The sequence below is a fragment of the Peromyscus maniculatus genome, chromosome 8 (assembly GCF_049852395.1).
Source record: "Peromyscus maniculatus bairdii isolate BWxNUB_F1_BW_parent chromosome 8, HU_Pman_BW_mat_3.1, whole genome shotgun sequence".
Lineage (NCBI taxonomy): Eukaryota > Metazoa > Chordata > Mammalia > Rodentia > Cricetidae > Peromyscus > Peromyscus maniculatus.
In genome coordinates this window covers 75335964-75355477 of record NC_134859.1, presented here as the reverse complement: position 1 = coordinate 75355477, position 19514 = coordinate 75335964, and the positions used below count along the sequence as shown (strand labels likewise).

The window sequence follows — 19514 nt, the reverse complement described above, 5'->3', positions numbered from 1 at the left end:
ATTAGCCCAGGCAACCTGACTCCTAACTTCTAGTCCTTCTCTGTTAGCCAGTATCTACTACTTGTCAACTTAGTACCATTGGCCACTAAAATTTAGATCTGTAGTAATTCAAATTCAGGTGAAAGGAAAGCCTGAGTTCTGCATTCACACCGGCCACATTCCAGTGGCTCAGCAGCCACATGAGGCTGGTGACTGATGTCAGAGCGGAAGTAGTGTATTTCCATCCCACTGAGGGTTCTGTTGCTCAGTGTTGTTCCAGAGATTAAAAGAAGTGATATGGTGCTCAGAGGTGTGTACACGCAGAATTGGAGGAATACAATGTGAAATACTTGGGGGACTATGAGGTGGACCCCATGCTAAGACCCCTGTCTTGTCTGAACCAGCTGAGGAAGCGTCTGGTAGTGTCCTAACTCTATAGTCCACATCCTTGGGTCTGCCCCAGATAGACCGACATGCCAGAGTGACCTAGCTGAGGCTAGGCAAACTGAGGTGGTGTTCCTCAGTTGCCTGGCCCCTTCTGGGAAATCAGATGAGTGGGTACAGTGTCTATGCCTGGAGATGCTGTTCATCTTCATCATGGTGCCAGCTCCTCAACTGTGGCCATTCACTAGAGTTAAATGGGGTAGAAATCGGCCTTGAAGGCAGACAGTGTTCCCTGGCCTATAGGGCGAGCAGTCCATTCTCAGCCACCAAACGTTCTGTTTCCTGTCCATTTGTACCACACTTTGAAGCCTCTTAGATTCTCTTACCCGATGACCAGAGAGGAGAAACTATCTATCTGCAGTTGAGGAGGTATGAGCCACCCAGCCTTCATCTTAGTATGTCGAGAGCCAGGTTGAGGTCAGAGCTCACCCCACTCCTGACCCTAGCCCCTGGGAGTTATCCTTCATGGAACATCAGCCCCCATCCGCTTGTTCGAACACCCTGCCAAGCCCCGCCTGGTTCTAGACACAAAGCCTAGGCTGGCTCCTCGGTCCCTCCAGTCATGAGTTCAGGCTGTGGTCACTCCCTCCAGAATCAAACTTGACATCGCCACGGAGCTTAAGACTTGGCGGGCTTCTAGGGCATGGAAGCTTTAGGATGTTCTGACTTCATCTCCTGCCGCACACCGTAAGGACTGTTGGAGGTAGGCGTGGCTAAGGAGGCAGAGGGGCAGCAGAGAGGTGCTTCAGAAGTGCATAGCCTAGTGTGCTGCCTTCTCCTCACCTGCTCTGGGTGGTTCTGTGGTGCGGTTCCCGTGCCCTGGGGCTCGATCCTGGCACTTTCTCACCTGGGCACAGCTGCCGTCACTGCCAAGTTGCCCTGATGGTTTTTCTTTGTGGTCTCAATGGCCTTACCCTGTGCCCACTTCCCATATCTAGCCCCTCTGAGGTCTCACGTGAGTCCTACACCCCTCCTAGGCCTTCTGAGTCCATCATAGAGAAATGCTGGGAGAGAGACAGCCCCTGCCGCCGCCGCCACGCCCTCCCCCTCCCACCGGTTCTCAAACCACACCCTTCACTCAGTGCAGAAACCTGGTCCTTCTCAGCACACAGGAACCTACCCCCTTCCAAGGTGTTCTTTGCATGTGTCTTTTGCCTTTACATCCGTCTCAACTGATGGGGGTCCAGGTCCCCCCCCCCCCCCCCCGCCTGTGTGATGTAATCCCAGCAGATCTCCCTGGGTCACACAGCTGTGTTACAAGGTTTAACCCCTGCAGCCACCTGCAGGCTTCTTTGAGAACAAACGCGATGTGCTGAGAAATGGGTTGTATGGCCTTGAGTCAGTCTTGGGTCGGGGCTCTTTCCTAGGAAGGCTTGGGGAGCCTTTAGCAAACGGCTGCTGCCTCTCCTACTCAGGGCTCTTCCCTAGCTCTGTATTCTCATCAAGTGTTGAGTCTGGAATTGTGGTCCCGCATCAGCGGTCTGCCCGCTCGCTTCCTCCCGTCATCCCCTTCTGGGCTTCCCCCCTCTGTTGACTCTGTTAACTGGTAGCTGTGTTTACCCTGTGTCTGGTCCTGTTTCACTTTTCAGACTATTTGCTGATTTTGATTCATGAGATGTAATTGTTATCAACAAGCTCTTAAAAGAGGCATCACAAGTGGGGCTTTGCCATCATTTCTAGAGAGTGCACACTCCTGCCAGAGCCGCCCCCTCCTGGCAGGGCCCACTGAAATCTGTCCTGTCTGGCTGATTGAGTGCATGAACATGATTTTCCCTGTTTTAAATTCTGGAAGAGACCTCATTGTTGGGCTTTGTTTCGTTTCAGAAAACTTTCTGCTCCTGCTCCTCCCCCCCCCCCCCCACTTTGCTTCCTGAACGCATTGTGACCAGTGTCGTCCCCCCCCCAACCCCCCGGAATGTAGGGACCTGCTCACAGGCTTTGTAGGGATTCCTCGGAGGGTTCATGGAAGACGGTGCCTTTTTAGAATAATGATCAAGCAGGCTTGCTGGGCGTCTCACAGGGCATAGAGTGAGCTTTTAAGTGCTGGTGACCCAGAGGGGTCGCAGCTGTGTGGTCTGGAGGGAGCATCTCTGTCCTGTGGCACAGTGGCAGCGTGAACACACACACACCCTTCTGTAAAACCATGTGGAAAATGGAATCCGAGTGAGCAGCTGTGTAAACACTGCCCGGTTGCCATTGTCCTTTGGGGCCCGTCTCTTGGTGGCCATTGCCACAGTAAACTCATCTGTCTTTGAGAAAGGACAGCAGAGTCACCCTGGCCCTGTCACTTGTTGCCACCCAGGGGCACAGACCCCCGCTGGGCTCCTCTTCCCCAACCCCAGGCTGTGTACCTTACCCCTACCCCATGGCGCCACCCCAGGGTGGGAAGGGATAGGACGTCTGGGACCATCTAAATCAGGCTACATCTCAGGGCTAGCACCCTGACAGTCACCCCCTACCCAGAAGGATCTTGTCATGCTGACCCCGTCCACTTCCCTCTTTGAAATGTCCCTACCCTCTTGAGTTAGTAACGACAGTCTAGTTGCCCCCCACAAAAGCCAGAGTTTGTGGGCAGTGCCCATGGCTCTGTGGGACTGGCCCAGTGAGAGCAGATGTGTACATTTGAATATCAGCATCCTTGGTATTCGTAGCGCGGGTGGGTGTGGCGGGGGGGGGGGGGGGGGCCGGGGTGTCTGTGCAGTCTGGCTCCCCTTGTTAAAGATCACCGACGCAACAGTTGCCTGGTTCCCTTTCGTTTTTTCCTGCAGGGTTTTTCATGAGTGGTGGTGGTGGCGGTTACTGTTCAAAAGCAAAACTCGTAGGCTTCTCCTCTTCTCCCTTTGACCTTGGCGTCTGTGAACTGCTCTGCTCTGGTGAGCATGTCCTAAAGTGCTCGCCTCTCAGGCAGTTCAGTTCAGCCATCGTGAATTTCCCCATTGCTGTAAATAGTTCATCGGCACCGCTCCCTAATGACATTTTATGTTTCCCTCTGTAAGCAACTGAGGTAGAAAAATAAATTGTTTACTACGGACATGCTGTGTGCGGCCGTCTCTTAGCCTGAGAGTGTCCTGTTCTCGCTCCAGGGGAGGTGAATGCACTAAATAACCGGTCTGGTGACAGCCAAGTTCATTCTGTAGAAGCATGCCAACTCCCCCTGGCTGCTGCCTGGCCCCGGCTCTCCCCTCTTCCCCGGCAGAGAGCCCTGTGCTTTCGCTGGTGGTGATCTGTCCTTGAGCAGAGACGGAACAGCTGCTCACACCAGCTGTGGGATAGCGCCCCGCCCCGCCCTCTGCTGTCACTGTCCCCCACCAGTGAAGACGGCACCCGGAATACTCCACGTCTGTGCCTCCGGTGTGGGTCTGCACACTTGTGCACAGGCCTGGGCACACCTCTTACATTTGCTTTCCTCACCCCCACAGCAGTGCAGGTCAAGGACAGTAGACCTGTTTCTGGGTGGAAACCTGAAGGGTCTCTTGTTTCAGTGCCATTTGGCCACTTAGTAGCCAGGTGACCTTGTTCTCTGAGTAGTGAAAGTGCCTTTTTGGCTGAGTTAGAAATGAGGGGTGGAGAGAGGGACAGACAGACAGACAGACAGAGGAGAAAGGCTGCAAATATATCATGCAAATCAGTAAATGCTATCGAGTGAAAAATTTCAGAAATAATGAGCATTGATGTTGCTGATGACGTAAGCTTTCCAGAGTGATTTTCTCATCTTCTACCCTCATGATGGTGCTGCCTGGATCTGCCTTTCAGCCGTTGGAGTGGCATGGGATCCCCCAGGGAGTTGCAGGGCAGGCCTCGGGCCTTTGAGTGCATCAGTGAATAGGAGCTGGCAGGAGTGTCTTGGAGTAGGTGAGGTAAGAATCAGGTTTCAGAATGGGTCTAGGCCCCCAAAGCATGGGGTGGGCTGGACGACGGTTTGCAGATAAGGGGTGATAGAGGCAGTCTTCCGCAGCAAGTTAGAGTGTGAAGGGCTAAAGGGCAGTACCGAACCTTCGAGAGAGTCCAGAAGGATGTCTGCACCTCCTGTCTGCACCCCATCTTTCTCCTCATCTTCGCCGTCTCAGCTACATTCCTCTTCCTTGCCTCAGGCTGGCTGGTGGCCCTTTGGGATCTTCCATCACTACTGAGGACAATAAGGTCACTATGGTGCCAACTGCCAAGTCTCGCCTTAGCTACGGAGTGCTCCAGGCAGCCGGGAGAGCCAGGCCAATGTCTTTTAACCCAGCACTTGATGCCTCGCTCCTGAGCCATTGTGTGTGAAGGGCAAGGGCTGTGTAGGTCCCAGGCTGGGGAGGCCCTTCCCTTCTCCAGCAACTGGGACTGGAAATTCCCAGTTTGTCCCCTGACTCTCTAGCAGTGGAAATTGGGTCTCTGATGCACTGTGGCTGAATGGAAATTGGCTCTCTAGGTTGTGGGCCCTAGAATATCCAAGGCTTGGCTATCCTATTAACACGTCAGGACTCACGGCCACTAAACCACCCACTACCAGTTCTTGACTCCCAGTTCCTTCCTCACCGTCTGGTGACAGTCCCTGGTGCTGGCTGAGCAGTGCTCTGTAGAAGGTGGCCTGAGGTGAGGCGCCCTAGCTTAGAGAGGCCCTGTTCATCTGGAGAGGATCTCAAATAGCCTTTGTCAGCTGAAGCTGCTGCCAGGTAACCTTGGTTCAAGAAACAGAGTCTTTGAACAAAGACAGAGTTTGATGGCCAGTCACATCCTGCAGAGGCAGAGTAGGGAGCCTGGATATTCAGGAGACAGCATTCCTTAAATGGGCGGGCGGGCTGGGGGAATGGCCCTGGCTATGGACAAAGGGCTGTGACTTATACGAGCTGCCAGTTCTGCTTAAAGAACAGGATTCAGAAAAGCAGATAGTACACTCTCCAAAGACCTAGGGTCCTGTCTAGAGTGTCACTGGGCTGCTGTGAGGAGCAACCTCAGGGCCCTTCTGTTGTCTGCTCCTTCTGTCTAGCCCTCCGGGGTGACAGAGACCCTCAGGGTCAGTCCCAGTTCAGGAAAGGAAGGAAGGTCTGGGCATGTACTTGGAGGACTGCATCCCACCCTTGTCTCCCGTGTTCTGTTCTCTCTGGCTAAGTTCTCAGAGCCTTGGGCCAGGAGAGGCCATCCCAGGGCTATCCTGGTGGACTCTCAGAACCCAGAAATCAGACAACCCTGCCCCTACAGTGTCGGCTCAATCTCCTTGATCCTGCTTCAGTTTCTGAGGGGCACTTTTCCTCACCCTCACTCTGTCCCATCCCAGAAATACCCACCCTGGGGACTTTTGTGGCACCCATGTGGTGACCTCTCATCAGCTAGGAAGCAGATTTTGAAATGTCAGGGTGAGAGGTTAGCCTCCTAGGTTGACTGACAGAGCTGAGGATTTATGCCTCTGGGCGGGGCCAAAGCTATAAGCAGGGCGTGGCCTTCTAAGGAAGAGCCTTTTCTGTCTGTCCCATCCCAACCCCTAGTCTGCCTCTGCCCTCCCCATTCCAGACTCCTTTCTGGTGCTTGCCTCTTCCCAGAGGCACTCTTAAATTACAAGCCAGCTCCCAGAGGCCATCCTGCTGGCCACCTGGCCCTGGGTATACTCTGGGATTTATCCTCTCATTTGAATTTTAAAGGCAAGCTTAGTCAGGAGGCAGATCTGCTGCTTTGAAAGTCAGCAGAGCACCCCAAATCCAGCCAGGACTGGAGGGAGGCTTGTGGGGACCGTGGGTGTGCAGTATCACCGAGCGATCCTCGCTGGCATGGAAAATCAGGAGTTGACTCTATTCCCAGATGAAAGCACAGCACAGTGCCTAATAGGCACTTAATAAACATTTGCAGAAATGAATTGGAGCAGTCTGATTTGACAGGAATTGCGGGTTTCACTTGCGATCAGCTTTCTGTGCTTCTTGAAGCTGCTTTGCATAAATGAGAGGATGCCACTAAGTGAGCGCTCAGCTCCCCATGGTCACACCATACCACACACCTACCTATATCTCTCTCTCTCTCTCTCTCTCTCTCTCTCTCTCTCTCTCTCTCACACACACACACACACACACACACACACACACACACACACACACACACACACCCCGGCTTGCAGAAAGATGGGAGAGTTCTTGCCTTAACTTGCCTAGACACTGGGTCTCGGTGCCCCTACCTATCAAATGGGGGTTTGCTCCCGCAGCTCCGTGTCTCATAGGTTGCTGAGGGGGTCTGTGGGAGCAGGCAGGTTAGCAATGAAGGAGGCTGTGGGTGTGCACCTCCTTCCCAGCGAGCTGAGAACTGGTACCCACCACATCTGTCTCTTCTCGCTGGTGCCTACAAGCTCTCCCACACCTTCTCAGACTCCTGCGCCACCAGCCCCTTCAAGTCCCGCCAGGGAGAGACCCTCATCACCCTTCCTCAGTACTTCCATTTTTATTTCATCAGCAAAAGTAAGTGAAAGCCTACAGTGTACAGAACAAAATTACAACAACAACCAGATCACTCCGAGTGGGAAACTCTGGGTAGACTGCTACAGCAGGCCCGAGGGTCCAGGATTTCATGCCTTCCAGAACAGCCAAGGACAAGCAAGGTGTCCAGTACGCCTCCTACCCAAGCCGGAAAGAGATTTTTCACTGAATTTGGCACAGCCTGGGCCCACTGCCAAAAGAGCCCATTGGCTCTCTTGTTTCTCTGGTTGCTGGAGAAATGCAAGATACAACCACTGCACCTGCCCCAGTGAGTCTCTCAGGGCACAGAGACACTGGGCAATAAGCTCAGAGCCTACAGAAGCGTCCCAATGTGTGGCCAACTAGGGCATGCCCAGTATAACCCATGTGGCGGTAGCAGCGTTTGTGCGCAGGAGCGGTGAGCACGGTGGAGGGAACCGCTGTGGTACCTGGAGAGCTGTTGGGAACAGGCAGTCTTGGTCTATTCCTGCTACAATAACAATACATAGCCTGGAGCTAGCAGCAGCAGAAATGTATTTCCTAGGTAATTCTAGATGCTGAGAAGTCTGAAGTCAAGGTCCCTGCAGGTTTACTGTCATGGTGAGGGATACTTCCTGGTCCACAGATGCCAGGTTTCTTTTCGTATTCTCCCTTTGTGTGTGTGTGGGGGGGGGAGGGGATTGTGAATTCTTTGAATTTTCTTTTTTTTAAAGTGATGTATTTATTCTCTCTCTCTCTCTCTCTCTCTCTCTCTCTCTGTGTGTGTGTGTGTGTGTGTGTGTGTGTGTGTGTGTGTGTGTGTGTGTGATGGGGTGGAGTGTGCCTGGCGAGGAGCATGTGTGGAGGTCAGAGGACATCTTTATATTGTTGGTTCTCTCCTTCCACCTTTATATTGGTTCTGGGCATTGAGCTCAGATTGCCAGACTTGCTCCGGAAGTGCCGTTGCGCTGGCTTGCTGGCCCTGGCTTCTCTTTTATAAAGGTGCTAGTCTCTACTGAGAGAGCTCCATTTACTTACTTCCCGAAGGTCCCTCCCTGATACCCTGCAGGTGAGGATTTCCACATACGCATTTGGGGTGACAGACATATGCAGATCATAGCAATTATTGCCCAACCTAAGCTTTGAAGCACACGGGACAGTTCATCAGGTAGGGTCTGGTGAGATGGGTCAGCAGTTTAAGAGCCCTGGCTGTTCTTCCCAGAGGCCCAAGTTCAGTTCCCAGCACCCACATCTTGTGGCTCACACCCACAGTTATAGTCTTGTAGGCAGGGGATCTGGTGCCTTCTTCCGGCTTCCATGGGTACCTGCACACGTGTGGCATGCATACACATACACATAAATAAAAAGTGAAAGAAAATAAGTGTCCCCAGTAGATATTACAGGGGTGTTCCAGATCTAGGGACCCACAGGCAGAAAGTCAAAAGGCACATGACTCTGCTCCATCCTTCCCGTTTCTGCCTCCATTGATTCTGCGGTCACCATCTGGGCAGATCCTGTCCTTGTACCAGACAAAGACAGCGAGACTCTGCTGCTGGGGTGCCAGTGCAGACACTTGGTGATGTAGGAATCCTGGCCTCACTTGAAGGCCCCTCCAGGCACTTTCACCTCCTAAGACAGCAGCAGCCCAGCCTGTCACTCTACCTCCTAGTGATGGCTACTCAAGGCTCTCCAGGCCTCCTCATCCTGCCCACAACCCTCTCAGTCTCAGCTTTGAACGTTCTCGCATTCGGGCCAGGCTAGAAGCAGAAAGAAGCAGCATCCTTCCCCTTCCCCTGTTCATGCCTCCTCCACACATTCTCTTCTTTTGCCGTCGGCCCAGAGTTAAAGACACCTATCATGTCACAAGCCCTGAACCCCGTGTTGGTGACACAGTGGTAAATGAGAGACCAGTCCTCACTTGCTGGATATGGAACAAACAAGATTCCACTTGACAGAAGGACCCAGGAAGGATTCTGGGGCCCTGCCTTGCTGTATTCCCTGCCCCCTGCCCCAGACCTGGAAACTGGTGTTGAGAAATATTGGGAAGGTAGTGTGTCAGGGCAGAGAAGGACGGGAAAAGGCTGATCCTGCTGATTCCACTCAGTCCCAGGCCTCGGGGACCCATGTTCACACCTGTGATGGTCTCATCACAGGGCCATGGCTGCCTTGGCCAGACGCTCCCTGCCATCATGTGACCCTACTAGAGTTCAAGCTTTTTCTTGAGAGAAAACGACCCTAAGCTCACACGCAAATTATGCATGTTACCCATGAAAGCCTTTTGGATGCCAAATCACATAAATTAATAGGATTTTAGAATGGGAAGCACCGAAGGGATTTCTCGGCTCTGTTGCTGTTACCTTGGGCAATAATAATAAAAAAGTAGAAATAGAAGTTTAGTCCACTTGTGCTGAGCACTTCACACTGTCATCTCCTTGACTCCTCACAGCAGCCCCGCAAAATAGGCACTAGAAGCAGTGTTCCAGAGAGGAGAAAAGGACGTAGAGAGGATTAAGTGTCTTGACAGGACATGAGACTGACTCTCTCTCTCTCTCTCTCTCTCTCTCTCTCTCTCTCTCTCTCTCTCTCTCTCTCTGTGTGTGTGTGTGTGTGTGTGTGTGTGTGTGTACCAGAAATCAACCTTGGGTGTCAGTCCAGAAGCACTGTCCGCCCTGTTTATTGAAAACAGGTTCTCTCATTGTCCTGGAGCTTGCCAAATATGCCAGGCTAATTGTCCAGCCAACCCCAGGGATCCACCTGTCTCTACCAGTTCTGGGATTACAAGGATGTACCATCATGCCCAGTGCCCCCCGGCCCCGCCCCTTTAATGTGGGTTCTGGGAATCAAACTCAAGTCTTCTTCACACCAGCAGTGCAAACATTTGCCCAACTGAGCTATCCCCCTGACTCCGCCTCTCTGCTTTAACCACCTTTGTCTCCATTTGCATCCCCTCTCTCAGCTGAAGCCCCTTCGTCTATTAAGGAAGTAGAGGGGGCTTTCCTGTCCAGTGCCAGGCGGTCACAGGGAAATTCTTTGACCGAGTGCAAGTGTCCACCATCGTCATTAGTGTGGCTCATGACCAAGGCCAGGCCTCTCACAGCCGAGGGAAGGAAGACAGAGAAAACTGTTCTGCTCAGTTCCAGTCTGTGAACTGAGGCGTCCCTCTGCTAGCTCTTTGGATTTTTCAATACTGTATTTCTGTACTCGTTAATACATTGCTGCCCTGAACTCCAAAGAGCCTCGCCTCAGCCTCTGGATTCTCCCGAATAGAGTTGGTGCCCAAAGCATCCTGTCCAGAGACGCCAGGGTGGATGGGAGTGGAATTCCAGTTGCTCCTTTATGGAGATGGGACCAAGGGCAGAGCTGGAGCTTCTGGGAAGCAGGAAGTTCTGGGTGGCCAGCACTGGCTGTCCTGGTCTGTAGAGGGGGCTGCGGTGGGGCTCGTGCCCGCGGGAACCCTCTGGAGGTGGGTCTGTTGAGGAACACCCCCCCCCCCAACCATGGGAGGAGACTCGGACCAAGCATATCAAATCAAAATGGCTCAGACCATGTGGGGGGGAAACATGATTTTGGCTATCTTGGTCTGTTCTGTGTTTGAAAAAAACTGGGTGGCAGGGAGTAGCATAAAATCCGTTTAACTCGGCTGTGTGGAAGTGTTGAGATTGGGGGCCAGGTCAAGATTCACCACCTTGGGAATTCGTCTGTCCCCTCCCCTCCTGCTGTTCCATCTTGGAGGGGAAGATGAGGTGGCATGGCCACACCCTCTACTTCCGTCCCCAAGACTGAGTCACCTAATTGCTGCCTCCATCTCTAAGCAGCTAGGTCCTTGAGCTCTGTGGTGACGCCGAAACAGACAGACGCCGGAAGGTTCCGAGACACAAGTTCCTCACCTCCCCTTGGCACAGGGGACCCATAGTCTCCTGAGACTTAGCCCTTTGTCTCTTTGGCCTAGAGAGTCAGTTTGTATGAGTCTAATTGCAGAACCCCATCCCTCTAGTAGAACCCTGTTTTCCCATCAGGAGCTACAGTCACAGGGCAGGGACTATGAGTGTTGGTCCAGTGCCTAGCACGGTGCCTGGCACATAACAGCCGTTCCATAAACATTTAGCAGGAGGTCGGGTTGAGAACAGGTCTTGAGAACAGGTCTTGGAGGGTTCTTTGGTCAGCATGGATCAGATCTCTGCTGTGAGGGCTTGAATGACTCAAGGTAGAAAAGGCCCAGAAGAAGGATGCTAGACTAAAGTCATCACATAGGGTGACTTCCTACTCTAGGGGAAGCTGGACCTGGAGCCACAGGTCTGTAGTCCCAGCTACTCTACAGGCATAGGAAAGAATCACAAGTTCAAGACTAGCCTGAGCAACTTACTGAGGCCCTGCCTCAAAATAAGGGCTGGAGATGTAGTTCAGTGGTAGAGGGCTTGCCTAGCTTGCACAAGACTTCAATAATTAAAAAGACAGGGAAGTAGAATATTGCTAAAACTGTGACACGTCACAGATGCATCGTGGCGCACCTTCCTTTATTCTCACCATAGAGAGTTAACATGTTAAATGGCGATTAGGTTAAAAACTTATCCAGGGTGAAGTGGGAGCATGTTTTGTGCCTGCCTTCCATGTTTTAGGGGCCTAACACCCTGAAGAGAGCAGGCCCGAGATGTCTGCCCCTTACCCCTGGCTACAGATAGCCTTGGTTTTCCAGTTAGGTTCCTCTGTTTCCTCCCCAGGGACAGCTGTCAGCTTCTAAATTATGCATTTTCTCTGCTGCAGCCAAGAGCCAACGGTGAGGCATTCTTAGCCCACATTCTCGTCAGCATCCCCCTACCTCAAGCAGCAGCCCCCTCACCTGTCTAAGGGTTCTGCTCAGCCCTTGGAACCTCCTGGGAAAACTGGTCTCACTCCTCAAACAGCCCGTCTTAAGTCAGGTTCCTGTTTTGAATGCCAGGAGCTCAGGGCTTATTCTGTTCTTTTTGAAATGAACGTGCATCAGCTTCCGTCAAAGCAGACCATTTCTGTTTGATCCTGGAAATGTGTCCCTTTGGTGATTAGCTTCGCCTCCTCTTTGGAGCCTCCGTTCTGGTGTGAACCCCTGGTTCCTCTAGTTCCAATTACGTGCCGCCCAGCTTTCTTCCAGCCTCACCCAGAAGTCAGAGTTGTGAATTTCCTATAAAATGCTGAGCCCTACCACCCCAGGCAGGCCTGAGCAGCCTGGGCCAGCCAGAGTGGCAGATGGTAATGTTTCCAAACTCATGTAGGACATGTTTCCTACATTCTGGGTAACAGTTTCTTCTTTTGGTGGCTTATTTTTCAGTGTTTGGATTCAGGGAAGCAACATTAAATTAGCCCAGACTGAACCAGCTGTAGAGCTGTGGAAACTACTTTAAGGGAGAGGCAGGGTGTGCTGGGGGAGGGAACAAAGAACATGGGATCGGGCAAACTTAGAAAAGACTGTTCGTATGGGACTTGAAGAAAGATCCCCCAAGTCATATCTCCTGAAGCTGTGAAGAGCTTCAGCATTCTCTTCCTCCTTTTGGGGGCCCAGGACCCATCCCAGGTCGCAGAAATGGTATTGACCCCACTGGAACTCCAGCAGTGCCCCCAAGCCCGCATCTCTTCCAAACGAATATGGAAAAAGGAGACAGAAGAGACCTTTGACCTCCCAGTCAACCAGACAGGAAGCAACGCTTTTCGGTGTTTACAAAAAGCAAAGCCACACACACACACACACACACACACACACACACACACACACACACACACACACACACACCATAGCTTCCTGGAACTCATAGCTTCTCTGTCTACATCGTGCGCCAGAAACTTCCAGCAGGCTTGATTCTATTGGTGGGAGTGGGGCCAGGGCAACCTGTGTTCTGTTGTTGTTTTTTGTTTTGTTTTGTTTTGTTTTGTTTTGTTTTGTTTTGTTTTGTTTTAAGCTCCTCTATGAGATATTGGAACCCACGGTTCTGAATCAGATTGGTCACAAGAATTTGGTTCCCCACTCTATTCCCAGGAGGCCCCTTGCGAGGTGGAAGAGGTGACTGAGTATACAGCTGTGCCCCACCACTTGACTTAAAAAGAAAGTTTGTTATTAGCTGGGCTGTGGTGGCACACACACCTTTAATCCTAGCACTTGGGAGGCAGAGGCAGGTGGATCTCTGTGAATTTGAGGCCATCCTGGTCTACAGAGCAAGATCCAGGACAGCCAGGGCTACACAGAGAAACCTTGTCTCGAAAAACAAAAACAACAAAAAAGAAAAAGTATGTTATTGTTTTACTTGTTATTTGTGCACGTGTGTATGTGTGTGTGTGTGCACATGGAAGTCAGTGAACAACTTTCAGAGTCTGTTCTCTGCTCCCACCTTGTTGAAGGGGGATGGTCTTACTTTTTAAAAAAAAAAAAATATTTATTTATTTATTTATTTATTTATTATGTATACAATGTTCTGCCTGCATGTATGCCTACAGGCCAGAAGAGGGCACCAGATCTTATTACAGATGGTTGTGAGCCACCATGTGGTTGCCGGGAATTGAACTCAGGACCTCTGGAAGAACTGTCAGTGCTCTTAACCTCTGAGCCATCTCTTCAGCCCATTTTTTTTTTTTAAAGATTTATTTATTTATTTAGGAAGGTCTTTCTTTTTTCCACCTGTTGTAGACAAGCTGGCCCCTGGGCTTCACCACATCCGGCTTCATCCATGGGATCTGAGGCACAAACTCAGGTTTATTGGCAGTGTTTTTCCCCATTGAACCATCCTCCCAGCCAGTGACGTGGCGTCTGTCTCTAAAGGTTCTCACCTTTGACTCTATGCTGAGAAGCTTCTAAAGGTCCCAGTGCCTGGCTGTACCAAAGACTGAGTCAGTCATGATCCCCGGGACTGTCAGTCAGCATGTGTAAACACTGTAAACCAGGTAGTGCCGCATGATTCTCAAGCCAGAGTTGGAAATCAAAGTGTTGGGCAGAGCTGGGCGCTCCTGTGTACCGTAGACTGCATCCTCCTTTGTGTTTCGCTGGCCCCTGGGAGTATGTGAGTTTCCGTCCTGGGCTGGAGGGCCAGGGGGGTCAGGCTGCTGGACTGGCGGGTGGCGCTGTCCTTAGCTACACTTGACCCATAGCAGCAACTGTCAGCTCTCCCTCACACACGATAGGTACATATCCTGGTCAGCTAGAGTTTGGGAGGACTTGGAGCTGGAGCCTAAGTGGGCCATGTGACTTAATCCTGACCTAGAAGAGATTGTCACCCAGCCAAGAGAAATAAGATATGCATATAAAAATAGCTGTACTTAGATAATGCAGAACCCAGTAAGTGCCACAGAAGCAGGAAAAAGTAGGTGCAGTATCATAATTTAAAAAAAAAATTAAAACACTGTTGACTTATTATTTGCAGTGATGTCATGACTCCAAAAAGTCCATCAAAGTGTGTCGCTCACTGTCGGTGATGTGGCGATATCTTTCACTTAGACAAGTCACTGACCCCAAAGTTTTGTTACCATCAACCCCAGAGGACTTAGGATTGCCATCCTCATAGATAGACAGGCTCATGTGGGGCCCACAGCTAAGGGACTGTCACGGTCATCTTGCCAGCCAGCCTGCCTTGCAGCTGAGAGGAATAATGTACCCTGCCCACGTCACCCATCAAACAAGGTGTAGGGCTCAGCCAGGGCTGGAGGCCAAACCGGCTGAAGAATGAGTCTCTGGCTCTGACCCCATCCGCCAAGATTGCTACACAAATCCAGAATCCATCCATTGGCCTGGTGCTAATGTATCCAGGCATCCTCTCTAGGACTGGAAGGTTCCCAGGCAGGAGGAACGTGGTACATTCCTGTTCACAGGCCCTGTTCTTGTACACCATGGGGCTGGTGGCTGGAGAGAGACTTGATGACAATACTGCCATGATACTGGCTCACTCCCAGACATTGGGAACAACTGACAGACAGAGGTGACCATGGCCGGAGCTGCAGCCTACACAGAGCGGCTCCCTCTGCAGCCGCCTCTGGTAAATCCTTCTCTTAGTTCACATCCGTGGCTGAGGAAACTTCCATCCCTGGAAGAGTATTCCATCTCCAGCAGAAGCCCTTATCTGAGCTGAAGGATAATGGATTTCCATTTTTGTCAAGAGTTTTTTTGTGTTTTTTTTTTTTTTTTAATTATTAAGTTCTCCATCTTTCTCTCAGACTTCTTGCCCAAACTGCTTAACTCTAGAAAATAGACCTTTCGTTAACCAATCTTGCTGACCGTATTCCCTTCCTCCAGCCAACCTCTTCTGACGCTCCCAAGGAAACCTCCTCTGTTGTGTCTGGGGTAAGCAAGCACCAAGGAGTAGTAGTAACCTTTCTCTCCTGCTCCTTCCTCCCTGGCGTCCCCTGAGCCCTGCTCCGGGCCTGTAGCAGGCGGCTGGGTGGACAGAGGTTGGGGCAAGGAGAAATAACCTGACTTCTTCCTTGTTTTCCTTCAGCGCTTTCCACCAGCACCATCTTCAGAAATCTAGAGCCTGCGTGGAAGAGCTGGGGAGAGGCCTAGGTGGGGAGTCCTATCCCAGGCTCCCTCTGGGAAGGGAGCGGCAAGGTCTCCATGGGCGCTGGGAGACTCATTCCCAGCCTGGGAGGACCGTGTACAATTATTTCACCTGGATCTTTTTTTTTCCCCTTCAACAGCCCTATTACCATATTTAAATGCAAGTATGTCTCCTTTTCCTTGGCATTTTAAGTAGCCTAGCGTGACCTTTCTAGAGTAGCTCTCTTTCCCTTTTGAACGCCTCGCCCTCTGTAGAACCCAATGTAGCTCGGAACCATAGTCTTAGTCTAGTGAGCTTCTAGTCCGCTCTGTGTGGGGGATGCTCCTCCTTTCTCTGCTCCTCTGCTTCCGGTGCATGTCCTCTTCCCTTGTCCTGTCGAAGTGCCTCATCAGACAGGCTCCGTGGCTAAAGTCAAGCAGCTCTTTGGGGGGGCTGTTTGGTGGGTTTGCAGGGGCTTCTGGGGCATCATTTAAAAAAAAGAGAGAGAGAGAAAGAGAATGGCCCTGGAAGTGGGTCTTGGGATCAGGCTGCACATGTCTACCCGGTAGCCGCAGATATTTGTCTGTATGTATGTTGGAAGTATGTCTGTGTATGCTCCAGTGCGTGACTTGTGTGTCAGGTTAGCAGCCAGAGAAGCCCAGGAAAAAACGTCTTCTCTCATGGGGACATTTTTCGGCCACATCCTTAGCCTCAGCCTCCTTCCTGCCCAGACAGTGGGAGCCTTAACCAAAAAGGATCCCTGGGCAGGGGTGGGAGGCACTCCAAGCTGGCTTCATCTGAGGGTGGCCTCATATACTGGAGTCACATCTAAGTTCCCTGTTACTGCTATGGGATGGCATGGGATATAGTCTGTGGTAGTTCACTTATCTGACATATGCAAAGCCCTGGGTTCCATCCCCAGCACCACAGAGTAATGTCATAATAATACAACTCTGGGAAGATTGAAACACTGAGCGGGATCATGAAGAACCACAGGGATCACCCCAGATAGAGTCCCTCAGCCATCTGACATTGGCCCATGTATGTACTCACCTGGGAACACCCAAATGCTTCGCCCTCAGGCCTGGGGCCATGGCACGCTGACAGGAAGCTTTGACCAATCTAGAGCTCAGATGACCAGACCTTTGGAGAACTTTCGGGAGTGAAGCCATCTCTAGGCCATGGCACCTTTTCTGCGAAGAAGCCAGCCCCAGGTCCTTCCTGATGTGGAGCTCCACCTGACCCTACCCACAGGATCCCTGTAAAGAGTAGCAGGCCAGGCCTGGGGCATCATCACATGTCAATGCAGAGTCAACAGAGACCTCAGCTCAATTCTCAGAAGGCATACGTCCTCCTCATAGTTGAGTTACTGCTGTATGCTTCCTAGAATACACTTCTGGAATAACCAGTGTGTGAGAGTCAGACATCTAAAGATATTGTGTCTTCCAGAAGCCTGAGAGCCACTGATCTGTACCCCCCAGTGCTGTCTGTGAAGCCCTTCCCAGCTGTCTTGTGTGTGACCTGGGGTCCTCCGTGGCTCCTTCTGACTCCACTCCTCCGTCTCTCCAGGCTTCCCAGCAGCGGCTTATGGACCAGTGGCGGCGGCGGCAGTGGCGGCGGCGCGTGGATCAGGTAGGAAGGTGTACGGGGCAGCCGGCTCCCAGGCATGCCTCATGTGCAGGGCAAGGTAAAAGCCCTGCCAGTCTGTGTGGCTGCGTCTGTCCAGCACCCCACTCACCACAGCCCAGGGGAGGGGGTGGCGGGGACAGGGAGGTGCCACGAAGGCCCAGCCACCCAGGCCTGCTCCTACAGGAATCTGCCACAGTTAGGGGACCGCAGGCCCCAGGCAGAACTGAGCTCCCATTAACAAAGAGAAACGACCTTTCCCTTTGGCTTTGGCCCGTCCCATCTCCAAGCCCAGCTTTTGGGCATTTTGGTCACTGCCGTCCTTGGCTTTGGCAGCTTCAGAAGGTCCCCTTCCTTGGGTCTCAGACCTAGCCAAAGAGGTACTAGGTAGGCTTTCTCTCCAGCCACGGCTGGCAAGATGGGCTTAAACTCCCAGAAGCCCTTGAAGCCAGATATGAACCAATCCTGGCGGTCAGGAAAGGTGTGAAGCTGCTGTAGCCTGAATCCCTGTTGCCCCAGACTTTCCTAAGTCAGGTGGCCACCAAAGACAGTGGAGCTTTCTCTCCCATGACCTTATCCCAGCCTTTTAAAAGATCTGGAAGCCTCCAGTGGCAAGGGAGTATTTCCCCAGCGATACTGTAAGGTCCAGCCAGAACTGGGGTGTGTCACCCCACCATGAGTGCCACAGGCTTCCTGCCACGCCCCAGGCACCCCTGCTGGCAGCCGCTCTCTCCGCCTCGCTCCTCCCTCCTGAGCAGCTTGGCTCCCGGCTCCTTGACCCTGCCCCGCCACCCCCACCCCACAAGCAGGGCACACTGGAGCTCTGATTTAACACATCTAGGCTCTGAAGAGAGTGGGCAGGATGATGTGCTGGTGAAGGTACCAGGAAGTGGAGCGTTAAAAGCCCAGAGGGCAAATGCCAAAAACCCAAACTGGCACAGTGAGGCTCATTAGAAAACGTCAGAGAAAATCCGTTCCATGCAAACTGGCGCTGCCTCTGAGCTACAAAGGATCCTCTCCCCCAAGAGACCCACTGGAGTTTTGGGAATTAATTGGGGGGGGGGTTGCCGAGGGGCATTTTGACGGAGAGCTGGTGATTGGCAGGCAGTCTGGGAAGTCCAAATAGCTGGTCATTCTCAACTTCCATCCACTCGAGTCTCCAAAGGCACCACCTTGCCCTCTGGCCAGTGTCCCTTGGTGTCCCCTACTCCTGCCCTAGGAAGGTGCACAGTTGCATCGTGTCTTCCTGTTTCTGGTTTGGGGGATTTTAACTTGAGTGTTTTGGGGGAATGAAAAAAAGGAAGCCTCATTTCCTACCTGTGCCTGGGAGGGGAGACAGATCAAAAGAACAGTCTTGAAATTTGTGAGTGTTGTTTGTTTTTCTCTGTTCAGTTTCTTTCTTTTGATAACTTTTGGATTATGAAACTAAACTTTAACCCGAAATTAACCCTGCCTCTCTCCCCACCCCACCCCGTTCCCTTGACTTCATGGCAAGTTTAAAGGGCAGTATGGGATTCTTTGCGAGTCTCAGAGCCGTCTCCCAGTCTGTGTCCCCTTCTGCCACCCCTGCCCATGCACAGACCCCCCCCCCTTCCCAGAGCCAGGAGGGATCCCCACTCACCCACCCCTCTAACTCCTAACCCTCAAGGTCATCTCCAACCACACATTTTGTTTCCAGGATCAGTGGTGTTTTCTTTGTAGCCATTTCCATCGGGAGCCAAAATCTCCCACAGGCCATCAAGGTCAGCCATGCTCATCACTGCACTGTTAGTGAATCGTATTCAGGAGTACGCACGCTCCCCAGACCCCTGCCCACCCCAGCCTGGGTTAGCACAAACAGCAAATCCTCGGCTTGAGGTACCCACCCGAGGGGACACCCCCAGAGCGGCCTAGTGGCTGTAGGCTTGGGCTGTGCCCACTGGAGAGAGAACATGGTCTGATGTGCTCGTGGAGACGACGAACCCAGCCCAGAGCCCCACATTTGGACTTGGACCAAGGCTGTCAAGTTGGGGAAGAAGACTGCCTTTTTCTCTTAACACATTTTGGCCCGTCGGGAGACTCTCATCTTCTTCCCTCAAGAAGGTGAAATGAGCTCTGAGCCTGGAAGGTTGGTCAGTTAAGTGGCCCTTCATTGGCAAACACTGCTGTGACCTGAGAAAGGCCGCCGCCCAGCAATGCATGCACCACACCAGGCCCAATAGGAGTCACAGGCACTGAGGACCCAGATTTCCCTGCACCAGCTCCTCGAACCTCGCCCCACCCCACCCCCAGCTTCCTCACCCGCAAAGCTAAGGGGTCCTCACAAACTCATTAGAATCCATTGATCACCTTCCTGGAGCCTGGTACCATGCCACACCTGACAAGTAACTCCAGACTCCAGGAAATGTGGTCTCGGCTTCCAGGGACTCCTGGGCTTGGGTTAGGGGTTAGACATCTTCTGGAAAGCAACATTTTTGTCATTATTTTTATATCCAGCCCCACCGTTTTAGTTTTCAACCCTCCCTACCCCCACCCCTTCATTTTGACTTCCTATCCCACGTTGGGGCGCACCTGCTGAGGGCCATGGGGGGTGGGAGGCAGCTTG

The 19514-nt window shown here is 52.1% G+C and overlaps 1 protein-coding gene across 13 annotated transcripts in view; it reads left to right on the top strand.

Moving 5' to 3' along the window:
• The window catches only part of Msi2 (musashi RNA binding protein 2), a 367917-nt gene that overhangs the window by 325230 nt on the left and 23173 nt on the right, over positions 1–19514 (top strand). For 7 of the 13 annotated variants that reach the window (XM_076543106.1, XM_076543101.1, XM_076543111.1 and 4 more), the window contains one exon: positions 16874–16936. In XM_076543106.1, coding sequence (XP_076399221.1) covers positions 16874–16936 — 63 coding nt within the window. Of the gene's footprint in view, positions 1–3191; positions 9272–15464; positions 15489–16873; positions 16937–19514 lie in introns of those variants that run through there. The other 6 variants (XM_076543099.1, XM_076543103.1, XM_076543110.1 and 3 more) reach the window with 2 other exon arrangements.